This window comes from Anticarsia gemmatalis, chromosome 13 (assembly GCF_050436995.1).
Source record: "Anticarsia gemmatalis isolate Benzon Research Colony breed Stoneville strain chromosome 13, ilAntGemm2 primary, whole genome shotgun sequence".
Taxonomy (NCBI): domain Eukaryota; kingdom Metazoa; phylum Arthropoda; class Insecta; order Lepidoptera; family Erebidae; genus Anticarsia; species Anticarsia gemmatalis.
The window spans coordinates 6,396,220-6,417,219 of record NC_134757.1 but is presented as its reverse complement, the minus strand read 5'-3'; the positions used below and the strand labels follow the sequence as shown (position 1 = coordinate 6,417,219).

Below are 21,000 nucleotides of genomic sequence, written 5' to 3'. Positions count from 1 at the left end.
CTAAGTAATTTCTTTTACATTAGCAAATAAATAGTCTCAAAATGTACAAAAATAGCAATTAAATTAGTGCTTTAATTTAATCTTAGTATGGCTGTGTTCTGCGATCAAAACCGTGACGAGTATTTATATTTCTGTAAGCATTGCCGCGTAGAAATGAATAAATAAACATGAGTAATAAAAAGTTGTATGCCCCTGAGATGTATGTAATATAACGTAATCATAATGATTAAATGCATTACATTACGCCGGGACAATGCTGCCGGCGTTCCTTTTACCATTTATGTTATAACCCTTTGTGAAAATAAACGTTGTTTCTCCTTATTTGGTTACAGTAATACATAACATGAGTGTATTTCCCTGAATCGTCATAGTTGTGTGTAAACAACGGGTTTGTTAGCTCTATTGATAAATGGGGGAGCTATTCCCGGCATTGTTATTCTGATCGATATCAAACGACAATGTTTGTCTATTTTCGTATAGCCTAAGGTTAGTCCAACAACTTAGTAGAGCCGTGGCATGCACGCTTTATTTAGATTATAATACATCCCCTGTATTTTCTTATAAAAGTAAGAATATCAAACCAGCCACTGCTAGCTGCATAATCCTGTGAAACACTGATGTTCTAAATTTTGTAACCTCTACCAGCCATAAAAATCGCTTACAAGGCTGTCCATTGAGTTGTTAGAATATAGTGCTTACTGATATATTTATTGGCCGTAAGTACAAAATTCATCCCTTATGCTTCTAACTACAGGTTTTTAAGCGTTGAGAGATACAAAATTGCATGTCAACAACTGTGTCGTAGCAGTAGTCTCAAGTACCATCTGTACCTACCTGTATTTGCAATTTATGGAAATAAATAAATAAATCAAATCAAATCAAACAAAAAGTCTTAACACAACATCGCTAATATAGCTTGTCACTCAAGTAACAAGATACAAAAACGTATATAAAATCATTGAACTTGCGTCATTTCTTATTATAGGAGGTATTGAATGTAAATTGTGATCTAACATGTTATATGGACCTTGTAGGTTGAGGAGTCAGTCCACAAGAAACATTATGTCGTTTCTTGTGGACTGACTGCTAAGACTTCCGCGCCTCTTATTTCAAAGGTAAACGGAGAATTCCGTTCGTTGCATGCTAGTCGTTATCTATATATCTATATCTATACTAATATAATAAAGCTGAAGAGTTTGTTTGTTTGTTTGTTTGAACGCGCTAATCTCAGGAACTACTGGTCCGATTTGAAAAATTCTTTCAGTGTTAGATAGCCCATTTATCGAGGAAGGCTATAGGCTATCTAACATCACGCTACGGTCATGAGGAGCGGAGTAGCAACGAAAAATGTTACAAAAACGGGGAAAAAATTTTGACCAATTCTCTTAGGTGACGCAAGCGAAGTTGCGCGGGTCAGCTAGTCTATACTAATATTATAAAGCTGAAGAGTTTGTTTGTTTTTTGTTTGTTTGAACGCGCTAATCTCGGGAACTACTGGTCCGATTTGAAAAATTCTTTCAGTGTTAGATAGCCCATTTATCGAGGAAGGCTATAGGCTATATATCATCACGCTACAACTAATAGGAGCAGAGTACCAGCAAAAAATGTTATAAAAACGGGGAAAATTATGACTGATTCTCTCTTATGTGACGCAAGCGAAGCTGCGCGGGTCAGCTAGTATTTCATAAACATCTCAAGATTACTAGTTTAGATAATAATTCGCATTGTTTTTCTTCCTCGCTAGATGTCCTTCAGCGTCTAAGATCGTTCAGTCTGAATTCTTAACAAGCGTTATGTCATGTTATTACAAAGCATGTCAAGTTTGTATTACAATGAAGTTTTGTGATCATTGTCGGTTATATTGTAATTATTTAGTGACTTGGAAAGAATCGGACTTAGTTCCTCGACAGTTTGCTATATTCAGCATCTGCTATATCCACACAGAATAAGAACAATATAATCTTATTTGAAGGCTTTACGTTTCACAGATTATCTCATTGTCATCTTATAATGTATGAAAACAAGTGTCATAATTCCATTAGATACTTTTTCACTAATGGTAAAACTGATCTTTACATCATTATTTTTTTGAACTAAATCATGCATGTTGAACATTAAATATCGATAGAACTAAAATAGTAGTTAGACTTCATCATTTCAATCATTTCAACAGAAAATGCCTAAGTTGCTTAACATAATTACCATGTATTCTAAATTGATCCAGCGCCTATTCAATAAGAACGAAGATATTGTGCCAATAGGCTGAAATTACGCTCATTATCACACACCGAAGAAACATCTTCACGTTGCAAAAAGTCTATAACCCGTAATTATATTATAAGCAAGGCCATTCACAAATATCTGCAGTAACGCACTCATTACGGTTGTAATGTGATCGTAAATACACCGTGAAATCAATTGCCTAGATGAAAGTGGGTTAAGGATAATTATAAATAATAATATGTTAGTGCTGAAACAATACAGAATAAGGATAATGTTAGAATACCGCCATATTGTTAAGTCTCGGTGCTAAACTCCAAATAATTATTCACTGTTCAGTGTGACATGAGGATATTTTTCCTACAAATGCTATAGGTCAGTAGCATTATTCATAGTGTTATCTGTTCCCAGTCTCAGTTGTAATTACCTACTTTTATTTTATAAACAATATTATATTTCTCATTTGTTTATGGGTTTACTCTTCGCATTTTATGGTAGCACTAGCTTCTGAACGCGACTGCGGCCGTGTAAAGATTTTTCGAGGTAAAAATTATGTTATGTGTTAATCTAGGTAAAAAACTATCTGTGTACCAAATTTAATTAGCCTGTTTTTTCGTGAAAGAGTAACAAATATACATACACTCATCCTCACAAACATTCGCATTTATAATATTAATAGGATTCCAGTGATATCATTTCCTAAAGAGGCAGTAACTTTCTAACATGACTGAAATGTTTGCTAACTATATGGCGTGGATGATTCATTCATTTAACACAATCATCGGGATGGTTTCATTAGAAATGTTTCATGACAGTAAGCAGACAAACAAAAGCTTCAATTTACCGCATTAAACACAGTCCAGTCGTCGCCATGCTCATTACAGAGGGGCGACCTCGTACGCTCGCTTGCAAATAGTGCCTATTCAAATTGCCCCACTTCCTAATATGCTAATCTATGGCATGTGAATTGTGGGCGAAACAATACCCGAGTGGACCAGACAGGTTAATATTTACATACGTTTAACTTGAGATTTTTGACGTAAACGCGACGTCTGTTTTCCTATTTACTGTTGTTGCATTTCAAACATAATAAAACATTCATAAGCGTTTGTTTCTGAAAAAAGAAACGAAAGTTGCAAATATAATAAACGCTAAATACGGCTGTTTAGAGAAAGCTTCCCTCCTTTGTTTGTTTGTGTACAAGAAATTTAGACAATAACTTACAGTGATAAATTCTAATTCCGCCAATTGTGAATTGTTAACGTTTTAAACTGTACATATCTCTATGATTTCTCTTTTAAACATACAATAGTATTGCGCCACTGCGCCCAGCAACTCAAATATCAGCCTAAGGTGTTAAATTTTCAAGTTCAGCATATAAATAAATAGTATTCTAGTTATATTTGCATAATGTTATGGTGTCCATTACATAAGTGCCGCATAGCAGTAGCTGCAGTGGATATTTCATTTAACCCCGTAGACTACTTTCAGTACCAGTAATCTCATTAATAAACAGACACGGGTGCTAACACGCAGTTTTGCAACAACTACTCTTTAATTAAGTGCCCTGTCAAGTCGCACACCTCCACTTCAACTCTATCTATGGTTATAGTATTTGCATGTATTTGCTCCGTCGGTTGCGCAATGGGAACTGTCGTTATTATCATAGTATTATAATTGCTGGCTATTATGCCATCAATCTCAACTTGCTTCCTTCCCGATCACGAATTTCACCGGAGTCATGAGAAATGTCAGCGTGTGTTATTCAAACATTGCTGGTTCGGGATCCGAGATACTATGATACTGAGACCGGTTTGTGTACAGTAACTCTAACTACTATTAACGAGATCTCGATTGTTGACACTCTACTTATTTCGACTGACCATAATTGTTCGAAGCAAATATTTGAAGGCCTTGCCTTTTAAGGATAAATGACTGATTATTTGCTCAAGATAAATGTCTCATTGAACCGTTCCGAAACGGTTGCACGCCTGTTTGTACCATTAGTAATTCAATAGTAAATATGTAATATACGCCATTGTTAAGTGTCAATGAGACTGCTCATTACACGAATGAGTGATGTCATTTAATCTCATTCTTCGCTTATTGACATCCATCATGCATGATGTGTGCACTAGTACATTAAGCTAACAATGGCATAAGAATATTATGTACTAAGCGAGACGGATGCAAAATGCATCGTGTCAAAGAAACAAATAAATAGAGTCACGAGAACGTGAGATAGCACTAAGTATAAAATTTCAAGTACGTACAAAGAATTATTTTAATGGGCGCTGATCTCAAATGACTTCACTCTCCACATTAGGACGTGTTCAACTTACATTGATGAGCCTCTGTAGGGTTGCTACATAAGAGTTTTCGCTATGTATAATAGCGGCGACGACGTGCCTTCGCCGCAGTTGTACCGGTGTCAGGGCGTCCGGCGGTGTGCCCAGCGAAGGCGGCGGCACGCGGCCGCCACGGACCTCTCCTCCGCATGAGAACAGGTCCTCCTCCAACTGCAAACGTCACAGAACATTACGATCAACACACTACACACATGTTCGAAAAATGAATTGTGTTCGCTTCAAGTTTCCGATGACGCTATTCCAGCTCGACTGTGTTAAATGCACAGAAATAACTCGCGTGATTATTCAACACGATTGTAACTCGCGTTTCGAGGACGACTCCCGTCCGTTGTGAACACTAATTCGCGTGGACGGGAGTCGCCTTGCGGTCTAATCGCGTCACGAATCGCGTCATCAGATCCACTATTTTACTTATAAAACGTAAACGTCAAAAGTAACACTCAATCCACCACGTGACTTACGGTCAAACTTGTCAACGAATATTGAGCCTTATCATGAAGAAGCTTCATACAGAACGGACAAAACATGGCTACGACGACGTCGCCGAGAAGCGCACTGGCATTGAATTAACTTTTGACATTTACGAATCACACGTTATTCACGTCGTCTCACTAAAAATAAACTGAAATAAGAAAATTACTATCGTGTACATGAATCCAATATGGTAGCTGACTGAGTACCAATCTGACATCATTATATCACATGTTAAAATAGATTATTTGTTTAGCGACTTAGACCTCCGGCGACACGACACAGTGGCGTCGAGACGCGCACCGCGATCGACTCGTTACTGCGGTTTGTTGTTGACTGACTACTCAATGACCCGATCATGATTCATCTCAAATATACATAATTGTGAATCATACACACTATACCATACAATAAATAATGTATCATGTAAAAGGATAAAGACTATTCTATTTCAGAGCTCATATTGTGTGCGGGTCTAACTATGGTCGGCTATGTAATTCCACAAATGTCACCAGGCCGGGAAGCAGTTATCTCAACTTCTACTTTATTGCATTCCATCTGTGTGCAATCATTCATTGAAGAGTCCATTCAATGAAGTTAATACTTATTATAAGAGTGATTGAGGATACAATAAATCTATGTAGGTGGTCCCTTCACTTCATCCATTCAGCATTTGAAGAGCGTGTGGTCTTGTAATGATGGTACGCTTTTAATTAAATAGTCATTATGTGCAACAGTAATAAAATGATAATTTTTACTATTGAATAATATCTGAAATGTTAACTGAATCTTTATTAACATGGATTTGTATGCTTTCTCTGGTGTTCCATAACTTTGGAAATTCATTTCAGGAGAAGGTCTAAGATCAACAAAAAACTACTAGGAGGAATTGTTCTTTTGTATTACCTCGGGCAACTTGGGCATTTTGTCGGTCTCGTGCGGGTGCATGTCGTACTGGTGCGAGGAACCTCTCCGGACGCTGAACCACCTGGCCAGGCGTCCCCCGCCCTCGTCGTCGGGCGGCGGCGCAGGCGGCGTGGGCGTCGCACCTCCGCTGCGCCATCGCTCGCACAGCTCCCGAGCGCGGCTCAGCGTGTTGCGCAACTGACCACTGCTCCTGGGTGGCCACAGGAAATTGTAAAGTTAGCACATTGCTCATATAATTTTACAGTTGGTTAAAAGTAATGCGATAAGGAAACTTATGGCTGATGGTATCGTTGGGAAATGGATACATTATGGGGTGTGGTACTTCTAAATATTATTGAAATGAGGGCAAAAGTAAGAATGGGGAAATAACATAACCTATTCAATGATTACCACCGAGAAGGTACTGAAAAACTGCGTAGATCTCTTTTTTCATGACAGCTTAATTATTTTAATGCGATAAACAGACAATAAAGTGGTCAATGTTATCAATGCTGAAATCAAGTAGGTGTCGATTTTACTAAGTTTGTAATGATGACATTGCGTCATGTCAAGGATATTGTCAATTAGCCAACGCGGAAGAAGTTTATTTCACTTAATGATAGAAAACAATAATTACAGTGAAACTTGCAATGGAAACTTGAACTGACCAGATAGATGACTTTCTGTCCCACTCAATTACTTTCTGTAGTATAAACTTTGTGTTAGAGTTACGTAATTTAAATTATGTATAACAAATTAAACGTAATTATTTATGAGACTAAATAAAAAGCAATTACTTGGTGTCGGCCGTTGCTCTTAACGAATTTCCGTTAAGCATTCAACACGTTCGAGTGATCAACGGAAATACGTTTAGGAATCCAATCATTAATAATGACATTAATGTCACAGCCTGACGAATACTGTTTCATATGTAGTTGACTACTCGTCAAACAATCGACAGATGACAATAGACCAATTACTTTAGACTAAATACTATACAAAGAATCAGTTGAAGGTTGAAAAGACAATGTAGCAACGGTTATAAAATATTTATCGAATGTTTTATGTATGAGTTAAAGTCGCGAATACATTAGATCGTATTTGGTTATGTGATGAAAGACAAAATATTGTCTTTGCGGTTGCCTCACTCCAAGCAATCTGCGTAATGCAATTTTCATTATGAGGTGTCGGTTTTGCTCGAGGGAACTATGTCTCTGTAAAGGTGTTTTTGTTGTACTTAGTTCTTTCTCCATCATTGTTGCAAAGTGGAGCAAAAAATCTATGCATTCCAAGGTTGTCTATTGTTTCAGCTACCGTTTAAAATAACACCAGTTGCAATAGATAATCTATGTTAAATTTCGAAGTCGCGAAATGTAATAGGTGGATTATATCAATCATTGTTGCGCGATGTCTTGAATTTCAAAAGATTTGCACCACATCCCTCGGTTTAATGACTCCTGAATCAGAAAGGCACAGTATGGCTTTGTTTATTTAGGCCATAAAGAAGTCAAAAAACCCATTTCAGTTTGATTGCTTAATTGCCTTCATTTAGAAGAGCACGGTGTATACGGCACGGCGTCTATGTGGTCCATTTTGATTGTAAATCTAAAGTATATTTTAGCGTAATGATTTCCTATTTGTTCGAAGTCACCTTGACTACTTAATGTACTCGTACATTAAAATTGTGTCTATCCATCTAATTCAGCACTTTAATGTGTAAATGCAAATTTTGACACTTGGGTAATACAACGCTTGTTTTTCGCGATACGTTGTTAGTTTTAGAGTTGAATAAATGTGAGACAAACAGGCGAGTTTGTTTGTTCTAATCGTCCCCGCCTGTTCGTAATTGCAGCCATCAGCTCGGTCCCAGGGGCCGGGGTCAAAGTTTCTTTAACTTGTAACGAGTGTACGATTCTCATTAGTGATTATGACTTTCAATTAAAGACAAACTACGTACGATTTAGGATTATACGGATGTACTTTTGAACTCAGGCTAGAAATCAATGTTTTTATGTATTAAACATTAAACACATGTAACAATATTTTAGCATACACATATCATTCGTAGAAAATACGAACAGTACCTTTTGTATGCGAAATGTATACTTGATGTTAATAACCTGTCAATTCTCAACAATTACGATCATATATCAAAAAGCACGGATTTCTCAATCCCCGTCTCTCCTTGTTTAGAACAAAATAAAAAGGGCTCGGACGTAAAAGGGAATGAACACCATAATAATCGAACATTACAATTCAGTTAGACTCATAAATAGTATCAGATCGTCGTTTGCCATAATTAAAGTAATGTGAAGCAATAAATAACAGCCGGGTTAGAGATCGATAGATTATAATGCATAGATAATAACTTAGCAATTGTGATCTGACCACGGAGCGGGGTCACAGAGCGAGCGAGAGCATGATTTCTTGTTGTTGACACCATTTTACAAGATGCACATACACTATATGAGCATCTACTGCATTTTGAAATAACAATTTGAATACAATAATTAAGTAGAAATTGTAATTTAGTTATCAAATATTATAGAATATTGCACGAAATTAGATATAATAGTTGTATTACACGGTGTGCTTAGGAAGATTCTTATCAATGAATGCAATAGTATCCACTTCGCTTAGAAATACAGGTCTACTTATATCATTCTCTTAGCCTCACCAAATATCGCCCCAAGCTAGGTAGCAACAGCTATTCATAGTAAGTTAATGTTGTCAAAGTTGCGTTATGTCGTAACTGAATACCAGCACGTTTGCTAGTTTATTGTACCGCAATAACCCCATCCAGTCGCTTTATGACTTGAGCGGGACGATAAGCAAATACGACCTTTTATGTTCCTTGTTTATGTAACAATTTAAATAAGGTACAGAAAACTTTGCTATTTGAGATGCTGCCATCAACATTACAAACGACGATGGAGACGATCTTCGTCATATGGGTGTCCAAGGAACAACAAAATAGGTTCAAGATATAATTAGTGCGGTAAAAACAATGATTCTGTGGTAAAGAGAAATTATACAAAAGACAGAAAATATATAATCCCTGACTGTTACGCAGTTACATAATAAAGTTATAATTACAGGTCTCAATAGGTCAGTTTTGATTATAAACATAATTAGATGCGTATTATCAACTTATTACTAGTTTTATCAGCTGGCTAACGATGCACCGTAAACAAGACAAAATAAACGTCACATTCTCATCATGATTTATTAGTAATAAAAAATCTAGGTTTATCAAGACTGTAGGCTTGTAGAGGCCAAAGGGCGAGAAACAAAGGGTACTTGGAAACTTTACAGGATAATAAAGTAATGAAAATATTCATACAAGTAGCGATTAAGTAAAACAGACGACTCACTGTCTGCAAGCCAAGTTATCTGTAGGTTGCAATGACCCATGTCGTAATTATAAACACTGGCTATACCTATTACGCACTTCGATATACCACAATACCGATGAATATATTTATTTAATGACTCATATTATAATAGCATGTTTATTTTACTTTGTTTATCAACCACAAATCAAAGGAAATTCCGAGGCAAATATTTACTCCGATTGTTACAAACAGCAGCTTTGTTTATGCATTATCAAGTATTTTTATTGGAAACAGTAATTTCTTTAAAAAAAAGTCAACGGAAGGACAATGGGTGAACTCAAGAATCCAAGTGGAATAAGTAATCACAGGGTGTTAATAATAAAATTATGTCATACAACGTCCTTCCGCTGTGCACTGTCGGCACAGCGCCACCTGTTGCGTCGTCCGCACACTACAGGTGTGACGTAGACGTCTGTGACTTTGTTTTTACCTGAACTCGTTGAGAGGGTCGTTCTTTTGTCTTTTTTCTTCCTTTTACATATTATTATCTGTTTCTTTTTATTTTGGTCTCATTTGTCCGTGTCATTTTTTATAGAAGAACTTATTTAGGATCTTATTTTTCGGCTTTGCACATTTTGTGCCACTTCTACTTTAAAATAATTATTCCCAGTGTCACAAAGACCGGTGTTTGCAAGACGAATTCCTTGCTTAAATTAGTACACCTAAAAAAATAAGGATAACGATACTACTTCCGTATAGCTTGTGGTAAAAACGACTTGGTCGTAACAGGTGTTCAACGACCCAACCAAATTGTTAAAACGAGGGGAAACAAGTTAATAAACCTCAGACGATAGACTTCATGTTTTGTAGGAAGTTCACAAATAACTTGGTTTCAATTGCATTTCGCGGCCTAGAAAATAAAGAGCTTTCAAAATCCATTACAGTATAAATTGTCTTTATTGCCCAAATTTATTTTCTAATTAACAAAACACACGAACTGAAAAAGTTATTTCCTCCTACATCACGAGTTGTAAAGCTAACAGGCATTTGACCTCAATTAGAGAAAATAAAAACTCTAGTCAATGACAAAACAATCAATGTTAATGAATTGCGTTACAGATTGGTTGGATAGACACACAAATATTTAGTTATTGCTTTAATCAATATACAGCCATAAAGTTATTATTTAGCTCGATAATGTTCCATTACAGCCTGCTGCTATGCTTGTTAGAAATCAATTGGATAGATAATAACTCAATCTTAACAAGACACCGAATAAATAATGATTGTGAGAAACATAAAGCCCGTGTTGAACTGCTGATAGACACTAAAATATATATGAAGACACAATGAACGAACTTTCGTAAGAGCTTTCTCAGCATAATACCGCATCGTCTTAGATAATATAGATAACATAAAAAAATATTAGCTGTTGGTAAATAGTTTGCTCAACATTTTTTCTAAGATTTACCTGCCTGTTAGCTCCGACTACATAAACTCTCCGGGGACGATTATTCACACAAACTCTTCAAATGCTTTGTTTTAGCTTTCACTAAAGGATCATTATTGATTTAACATAATATTTACGATCACGCGATGTTTTCCCACGAAGGGTTCGGACGCGCATCTGCCAGTTAATTGGGCGTATAATTTGAGAGAATGAGAACAAGGAGAAATTTTGAAAGGAAATAAATTATTATTTTGTAACATTTGGTCTAGATAAAGTTAGGCCTAGACGGTTTTCGACTCGGGATTCTTATAAAGGCTTCATTATAGCCTTTGCTTTAATGTCATAAGTAATTGAAGATTGACAAGGACTAACATTATTTTGCTATGTATATAAGTTACGCAGAATAAATCAACAAAGGAGATTAGAATAGCAATATTCCATATTGAGACTTTGACATTTTCCAAATTGGTTCGGTATTATCTCCAAGACACATGCAAAGCGGAGCTGCGTAGTCCTTGACATTATTTTTTAACGTTATCTACTTATAAGAACATAATGTCACAAGTCAGAGCCAAGCTAAACGGCCACGATAACCTACAGCTTAGCGCATACGCGTGGTTGAAAGCGTTAAACTATGAAGCATAGCTAATTAATTACGCAACAAACAATTGTACGCGAATATGTAATTTTACAATACTTTCGAGGTCGCGTGTTTGATAGATTGTGTCTTGGTACATGGCCCGTGTCAGTTTACTATGGGAATTGTCTATTTAATACTTGATGGACTTCGACTTGTGGGGATCTTATTACGCATGTCGTGTGACAGCAAAGCAAGCCACTAATAACAATACATGCAATACAATAGTTAGTTAGTTAGTTAATTTGTAAAACCAGTGTAACATTTTCTTATTGTTACAATGTAGACGAGACTTACAAACAGAAACAATTCAAATTGTGTCGCGATATTTTATCAAAACGTTCAAAACATTGCACGAACGATTGAATCTTAAGCGACAATAGACGGTATCCGCTAAAGCGTGAATGATCATTTTGTCGGGAGGCAGTGCCCTCTGCTGGCCTCTGGAGTTTGAACACAGGAAATTCGTGTTAATTGGCTCGGCGCTGAGCGCTCGCTAATTGTTCAGCGGGACTGGACCACACCGCACCACGGCGGAAGTCGCATGCGACACTCGCCAACTGTCAATACTGCATTATATTAAACTATGTGTATGACACACTGAAATAACTGTGCAACTTGTTATGTAAACAACATTTTTGGTAATCAAGTGGGTGGCTTCCGTCTTTCATCATAACATTGATACTTTTAAATCAGCCTGTAGATGAAGTTGTCCAAAGTTATCCGGAAGTATTCACTATGTAGACGTCAGCATTATAAATTGCTTTTTAGATTGTTTTTATTTGGATACATAATATTAATTACTTGTTAATTACAAATACTTAGTAGGTAAGTGTTACTTATGAACATTTACGCTACCTTTGAAGCAGTCGTTTTGAGAGATATATTGGTTGTAAAAGTGGCACCCTCCTAAAAGGCGAGAATTGGTTCTAATTCTGGGAGAACGATCAATCACACTTAGTTCTGACATCAACGAACAAGCTTTTAGAGTTTATTGCACTAACATACATATTTTATGATACTGGACTTTATACTAGTAATTTAAAGCATCTCAGTAACAAAATATCTATTGTATACTTTATCAACATATGCAGTTAAAAGTTCGTATCTGTCTTAGCCGATGGTATAGGCTTCGGCAAAGATTCTACAAACTATAAGTGAGGATATAAATAGTTTACTACAATAGGCAATTATAATTGTTTGTGTTCATGCTCGAACAAAACCTACTTAAACAAAGAAGACGACAGTGGTCACGGTAGAGACGGAGATTACAAATTACAAATCAATAATAATAAATTTCACTGAACGACCTACTCAATAATTGGCAGTATCTATTGACCTACTAAACTCGGATGCCTTTGCAGTAAAACTAGGGAAAAACAAAAGCTAGGTGGCATACGCTATCATCGTTTTAAGATAAATTGGTTTCCGAAAAAACATGCTTTACGGTAGCTGTGCACATCAAACTGCAGAAGGTTCTGAGATGAGTGCTAATATTTAATTAGTATTGAGGTTGGTTTTAGTCCAGACCAATCTGGCATATACGACAAAGATGAGAAAAATAGAGGTTCAGTTTTTGCATTAATTGATTGTTAGACTTAAAGGGATATCTTTAGAAGATTTGCTCATAACAAACATGTACACCAACCTACATTGCGAATTAAAGTAGGTTACTCCTAATATCGAAGTAAGGACTTTGAAAACACTGATACGAAATTATTGCCTCCTATAAAATAGGTAACTGGAACAAGGAGTGTTACAGGAATTGACTGCACTGTAGTATTATTACAACTTTAAGTCTGGCCAATATACCAAAAGTATTATGAAAAAATAAATACAAAGAAGACTATTGGATACTAATGCGAATCAATTCCTAGTTATAACAATGACCCTTGCCCTCAACCAAGTTTTACGATTTCCGCGAAACGATAACCTTCCATGAAAAATTCATGAAAACAATCACGCATACTGTTAGACACGAGCGCTTATAACTTATTATCATAACCAAGGTTAAGTGGAAAAAGCGTAGTGGAAGGAGAACCTTGGCTTAGAAACGTTCAACATGAACTAGTACTTGAACACTAACAAGATGCAAAATTTCGCAATCCTTTATGGAGTTTAAGATGCTCAAGATATGAGAGAAGCGTAATGGGGTTTAACGCATCAACAACAATCCATGAGGCGCAAACGCTCTATATTTCTAAGCTACTTTTCTAACTAATCGAACAAAACAGTCACAGTTCGGTTTTAGTAAAACTGTTGCTTCAAAATGATACATTATAGTGATAAACATCTAAAATGGGACGTTTAAAAGGGACACAAAAGTAAAAAGGTTTGTTTACCTGGAGTCCAGCGTCGAGTTGAGCCGCTGCGAGCGCCTGAGCGGTGTGTTCCGCACGGCACTCACTGGCTCCTCCCAACTGCCGCCCGCGGACCGGTGCTCATCTGTACAAACACATCAACTAAATTACTTCACATATTTAAACTACTTGCAAACGTATACTAGCGAAAGCTTTAAACAAACAAAGCTGTTACTTTCGTAAAATTGGACACTACATAGAATACGAATCGGATTCGAATAACTCCGCGTTATAGGGTTTCCTTGTATCGATAACATTGATTTATAAGGACTTCATAGAACTCTTATTTCTTCGAATTCGTGTCAACGCTGCGCATTAAATTTTAATGACGTTTTAACAAGTGGACTTAACTGTATTTATTCTGTCTCAAAGTGTCTATGACCATGGATGCTGCAAAAGAATCCGAAAGGTCACAACGAGACAAGCAAAATAAAACGTTGCAAAACGAATACTGAATATATTGCAATAACACTCGTAAAGTGTTAAAAAAAACATCGAAAACTGCATCGAGGTAAAGATTAGAATCGTTTTAATATTGTTCAAATATTTAATATTCAATAGCAGCTTCAGAAATCATGGTCTAAGAAGTGATACGTTATCAGTCATGAGAAATTTAAATCACATACATAAGCGGTTACAAACAATGTGATCTTGACTAACAGAGCTACTGATAAAGCATACAAATTCTTATCGAAGCAATTACAATGGGAGACATACAGTTACTAATTTAATGATATTTGTTGGGTAAATATTAGCTTAACCTTGAGTAATTGGTGATGTTTCGTAATTGAAAGATAACAACAAAAAATCGGTAGTTTATGGGGGACTAATTTCCATAGATAATTTGTATATTGTTCTTCGTTTGTTTTCTAACTTTACATACATATAAATTGCAAGCAGGAATACATTGCGAATAGGTAATAGATTTTTTTATTAGAATCAATTTGCGACGTATCACCGATTATTCAAAGTTTAATGCGGCGTGAAAAAGGCAACGTACGAAAGGAGAAATCCACTAGGAATGTATTCGTTGCAAACATCCTTTTGAAGCTGTAATATCGATGCCATAAGTCGAAACGCTGATTAATTGGATTAGAGGCCTTGAAGAAATGTGTGGGAGTCGGCTGTGGCGACCACGTTTTTTGAACTCGATCAAACCGTCTAACACGACTCAAATAAGTTTTTAAAGCCTACGCTTTTATTACAATTAGCGCGATCATGAACTCTTGAAACTGGAAGACAATAACTACCTACTTAGTTTGTGTCTCTTTATCAACTTGTGCTTAATTTTAGTTATTTTATCACTCTTTCTGGCAGGCTTCATAGTTTCGCGTCGCACATCCATCACAATTCACTATTACGTAATTTCGCCCTGTATCGCGAGATCAAGGTTCTCGAATTAATAACACGGTGGCGAGCACTGCACAATGAACAGACAAACGAGTTAGCCATCTACATACACGAATGAATAATAAATTGCTTCATTTTTATCACAATAAACACAATTAACGGCGGCCACGTGTCGACATCGCGATGTTTGATCACATACTAACTGAGAACTTCTCAATGACTTGATGGTGTTGACTGACGTACGATAGCGAGTTTGTTGTTACTTCACTCGGCAGGGTCTCACAACAACTGACCAGGGTTGTCGACCCACAAACGCACATTATAATGGATATTAAATTATATTTGCACCGCCGTTTGTCCGACGCTTGGGTGTTGTCCATATGTATAATGAAACATAATGTGTTCCACAGATAACCCAGTTTAGATTAGCATATTTTTTCTGGGTTAATGGAAGGGGCGTTAATTTGCTAACACGAAGCATCATCTATATTATTATAAAATACTCTACCACGTACTCGTATATATTATTTATTTATAGCTTTATATTATACGCATTAAAAAGCAATTTCAGATTTAATTGATTTAATTAATAGTATATCTGTTCAGAACTTTCTTTAACTATCAGTTAAAACGCGATCACTTGTAAAATACTGCACCGCTTTTAAATTAGAAACGGAAGTAACTCTATTCATGTCATTATATGTTAATCGTATGATAATTATTTATTAGTTACTTATTATTATCATCAGTCAGAAAACGAAGTAGAAATAAAGCATAACAACCCTATTTACAAGAAAAGGGTAGGTCTTTAAACAATACTCTGCAATTTTTTCTCTAGTTTTTACTATACACGTTCAAATAAGTTTTCACAATAAAAAGTACGCGTTATCCTTAGGAAGATAAGCATTGGAATGTTAGATATCTAATTATTAAATAATTTCTATATTTAATGACTAATGACCGACTTTTATCCAGGTCACAATAGAACGTATCAAACATTTATGTATACTTCGTTATAAATGATAAACATAGGTGTGCTCCAGTAAGCGGAAGATTCTTCTCCTTTACATGAGAATAGAGCAAGATTTCGCTACATACGAGGGGTGGGCAACAAATACAGCACAAGAAACTAGGCAAAGCCTGATAACCTCATTAGATGGGATAATCTGATGCAGGTAAATGTAAATAACGAAATAGCAGGTCCATAACAAGATTCGATTTATGTCCGGTCAGTACTATCTTGGTATCGAGAATGGCGAGATCATAAGGAGCCGCTCGGCGCGCCCTGTCAGTCGCTCTCATTGTTAGCCCGCCTAGATATTATGATTCATACAGCCATATTACAAGTTTGAGATAAGAATGCAACAAATAGAGCGCTGCAGCCGACCGTTTCCATCCACTTATTATGTGCCTGACATAATTTCTGACGCATGGTGTGCGGGAACAAAGTGTTATATGGGTACATTCTGCCATTCCATCTTAGTAAATTATTTTGCACTTCGTTTGACGTCAATCAAACAGTCATAGGGATGTTAGTCAGGATATTTACAGGAAATTTAATATTGTGAATGAGTTATTACGGTAATCTTTACTAGAAATGTGGTTTCCTCGTTAATTGCCGGTTCGAAAAATAACGCAATTAATAAGGTAACAAAAGTAAACTTTCAATTATACTACCTGATGTTGAATTTATAACACTGACTGTCGTTAGTGGCCAATTGTGTCTCGAATTTGTCCTACACCGAGTAACAAGTAGACAAGTAGTAGATAAGGGCAATGGGTTGATAGAAATTGTTCAATTACGTTTATTCAGATGGTTAAGAATGTCACTTACAATATTGGTGGCGGGCTGGCGAGTGTTGCCACACATGGGCCCCAGCTGGTGCTATTGGCCGACACCTACTGGACTAACGGCACTTATATCGCACTCACTTTATTTACGTATTAAATAGATTGAGCTCGTTATGATTCACATCGATTATGATTCTAGGTTAAACATATTTGCCAAAACGTTCGCAGCCGCTCGATGTAATCTAAGAGCTTGGGAACTGTGCATTCCGTTTGTAAATATTATTTTTAGCTTGTTTAATCCTGGAGTTTAGCCTATGATTTGCATAAGAAATATAAACCACCATTCTTATTTAATATTATGATGCCTTTAACACATTTATAATTATTTTTGTTTAAAAGGGCTTTTCTATTTCCTTTGGGGCTGATGATGAGTCAGTCAATTCTATAAATTTAGGTTAATGACCAAGAACTAAATTAAATTAATACGACATGGAAAAGGAACAAATGGTAAATATGACTCAGGTTCATAACCACATGGAAAATCGAGTCATATTCAATAAATACTAATTAGGAGGTCCACAAGTACATGCCGTTAACAGAAGTAAGTTGCTATGTAATAAATTACCTTGCATGAAAAGGTTATTAGCTTCGAAGGCAGTTATTTCTGCATTTCAGTCAAGTAAATATTAGTAGGATATGAGAATTACCTATTGATTTGAGCGGTTCCTCTATCACCGGACATAGCTTGACTTTGTTTACGACGATTACCAACGTAAACTGCATTGTCTCACAACACCGTCACACACAACACAACACGACTTTTTCACATAACTCCTACAAATTAATAAATGCATCGTTTGAACGTGCACCCTAATGCACAGTCCCTTCAAAACTAAGCCGGATTAACATAATTGCGGATGGTTGGGGCAATTGCCGAGCCTACCACTCAAGCGCCATGTTGAAAAATTAATACTAACATTGGCTTATGTCCAGCAATTATTATCAGCCACACAAACAAAGCTAATTGTAAATATGTGCGCCTCCCGCATCAATTGAGCGCATCGGCGGCGCAACGGGGGAACTTTCAGTGACGGAAATAAACACAATTGGTACTATTTGTAGAAATGGCGAGTACAGAAGGAGTATAAGATCCATGTGACAATACACAGAGATCATTTACAATGTTACATTGCGTTTACGCAGACTTTTTTGTGTAACTAACTTGAAAGGCTTTTGTAACATCACCGTTATAGAAAATTAGAAGGCTTCCAAAAATAGATTTTATGTTTTCGACTCTCACGGTCAGAATAGATCGATTTTTAAGTCTCGAACCGTAGAATTTTGTGTTATATATTTTATGAATAGAAGCAGACTAAAGAAAAGATGGATGGACTGGTCTGGAAGGAAGTAAATGCCAACATGACATCTAAAACTTATAAATTCTACTAAACTGCTGCAAAATTATACATTTCCGAGAAACATAATTTAATTTAGACGAGGTTTTAATCACGATCATAACACTTCATAATTAATGAATACACGATAATTTGCAATGTTTATGCCAAATTCTGCGAATCAAATGAAGCTTCCGTCTTTACAATGTCTACTATTGCCAAACTCTTATTAGGTAAATACTTCTTCCTTAATTTCTGAAGCAATTATAAATTTACCAGGTCATGAATGAAGGTAGTAATCGTCGTAGTGACTAAACTACTGGTACTTAATAAGTGGACGGATGCTGACATAACAGCCAGTGTTTATAGATTCGATTTGATCGTGTGCGTGTCATAGGCTATAGGGATTACGTCATGTGACTGCATTTATTTACTTGAGTTACCTTCTCACTGGCTTTTAACTTCCAGTCCTTATTGTTGCGTTATTAATAAATTTTATTAGCAATTTATTGAAGGTTTAAATTAGAGGAAGCTTCATTTATGGAGAGGTGGATCAGAAACCATGTTCTTTCAGTTTTTAAATGGTTTCATAAAGTTTGGAGTAACGTAAGGGCTTCTTATTGTCACGAAACTTGTTACAAGGTGTGTACTTCTGTTTAACTTTCAGGGAAAATATCCATATATGTGTTATGTTCCGAAAAGATAATGTCATTTTGTGCAAACATTACAAGTGTCACACCTGTTCCCGCACGCCCACAGTTCACTGGAAAATGACTGTGTCATATTGAGAAATTCTAGCATAAATACCCTATTATAGACAGCACTCGGCGTAATGTCGCAACTTAATACATTCGAGCTACTAACTTGGATATTAGACAATGATAATCATATTACAAGATTAATGGAGAATTGATAACATAGTGACACATGGTAACAATAACACTGCATCACAATGAAAGACATCAGAATGTTCATAATGATAAATCGCATTGCCATCGGTGCATGACATGTATTTATACCAAACGCACATCAAATAATCAAGACGTATATGCAATCAAAGTCGTGCCAACAGACAGAACATCGAACACTGTTGACGCAGTGGCGTACACCGGTCCAAAAATATACAAAAGCATATTGCAATGAGGCCAATGAATCTATGGCGAGTGCGGTGGACTGAGTATAAACGTAGCTTGACTGACAAACGATTAATGGAATCAAATCAACATTATTGGACTAAATATTATCGGAATAGCGTGCCTTGGGTAAAGGGTACTAGATTTATTGACATTCTTTACGAATTCAGTAATCCTAAGGCGTAAACAGACCGGCTGCTAAAATTTATTACTCACTACGTAGGTAGTAAGCTGCAGTTTGAATACAATTTTATCCATGTATTAAGCACAAGTTACTTTGGCTATACCGCAGTTATTACTGGTCTGTATGCGCCCTCTCTATAGATATGATTGTCATTCAAGTCTAAAACGAGAGACATTTCGTCGTCTGAGCATCTTGAAGCGTGAGTCAGCTACACGCGCGTTAGCAGCTCTTAAATAACTACTACATTGACTAATGTATATGAAGAGCATAGGTGACTTATTTACGCGAACTCTAAATAAAATAACGTTTGAAACTACCGCTAATGGATTCGCATGGGACTACTTCAACAGTCAACATAGACTAAGATACTTACTAGAAACTGAATGTAGCCTTGTTGTGGTATTGTTCGCCTAGGAAAATGAACGAACACAATACAGAAACATTAGTAGAACAGTGTAAAGTTGTCATTTGACCTCTGTTAACGACTCAAACGTATTACCTAGCTTCTTTTTTGTGCAATTTACGTCAATAAGATTATGATGTGTGAATGTGCAAAAAATGCATTTTAGCTTCTTCTGTTTCAGTCCTATGTTTGGTAAGGTAAAGTTAAGTTATATGAGTGAGTGTTACTTACATTTAATGAGTACGACGGAGTCGTGGGGCTCGCATTGCACCTGGGTGGCGTTCATGGCCAGCAGACCACCGCTGGCCGCCCCGCCACCCGCGCCGCTCGTCTCTCTGCACACAACATAATTACACGTAATTATTGCTTATCATTTCTATGAGTAATAGTTACGCAACAAGGCCGTCTGTTTTACTATTGAGCTTGAAAACCGTTTGCGGTTTTATACAGGAAAATACGAGATGCATCTACTCTAGCTATTCATTCACTATTTTACAGCAATTAGTTTAATTGATTAGGGAAATAGAATAAACACCCTAGAATTATAAATATATTTAATAGTATTTGATTACAAGTACTAGAATCTCATTTGTTCGGTGCCTAGATACAAGTACAAATTGGCAACAGATTGACGAATCGCAATATTATGGACTAGTAATGCGACAATTTGCCAGAACAACATCATCTAGTTGACAGATTGTTACGTAGGCGTCGTCATTATTATGATTAATTCTTATGTACTCATATAAAATTCATGAACAGGTTTAGGTTTAGCTTCATTTAAGGGTATCAGTGCATTTTCAAATAATCTTAGTTCCTACAAATTGTACTAGAACGTAATTGAGCGAAGTCAAGAATATAAGGTGTAATAAAGACTGTAATTCTAACCACAACTCATTGAAGAATAGATTGAGTCATGTGTGCATCAAGAGGGAGTGAATATGACTGCGGTTCACGTAGGCGATGTGATAAACGTTAAGTGGAAGGGAACTTTACT

The 21,000-nt window shown here is 36.3% G+C and overlaps 2 protein-coding genes across 6 annotated transcripts in view; one reads left to right on the top strand and one right to left on the bottom strand.

The window, feature by feature from the left end:
* The window catches only part of LOC142977851 (uncharacterized), a 99,074-nt gene that overhangs the window by 13,667 nt on the left and 64,407 nt on the right, over window positions 1-21,000 (top strand). The window lies entirely within an intron of this gene.
* LOC142977848 (rho guanine nucleotide exchange factor 10) overlaps window positions 1-21,000 on the bottom strand; it is a 34,524-nt gene that overhangs the window by 8,523 nt on the left and 5,001 nt on the right. Inside the window, exons 2-5 of one of the 5 annotated variants that reach the window (XM_076121949.1) lie at window positions 20,235-20,338; window positions 13,731-13,833; window positions 5,967-6,177; window positions 4,563-4,739 (exon numbers count right to left, since the gene is read on the bottom strand). In XM_076121949.1, the coding sequence (XP_075978064.1) occupies window positions 4,563-4,739; window positions 5,967-6,177; window positions 13,731-13,833; window positions 20,235-20,289 (546 nt within the window). In that variant the 5' untranslated portion in view covers window positions 20,290-20,338. Of the gene's footprint in view, window positions 1-4,562; window positions 4,740-5,229; window positions 5,365-5,966; window positions 6,178-13,730; window positions 13,834-14,748; window positions 14,968-15,002; window positions 15,299-17,596; window positions 17,771-20,234; window positions 20,339-21,000 lie in introns of those variants that run through there. The other 4 variants (XM_076121948.1, XM_076121947.1, XM_076121950.1 and 1 more) reach the window with 4 other exon arrangements.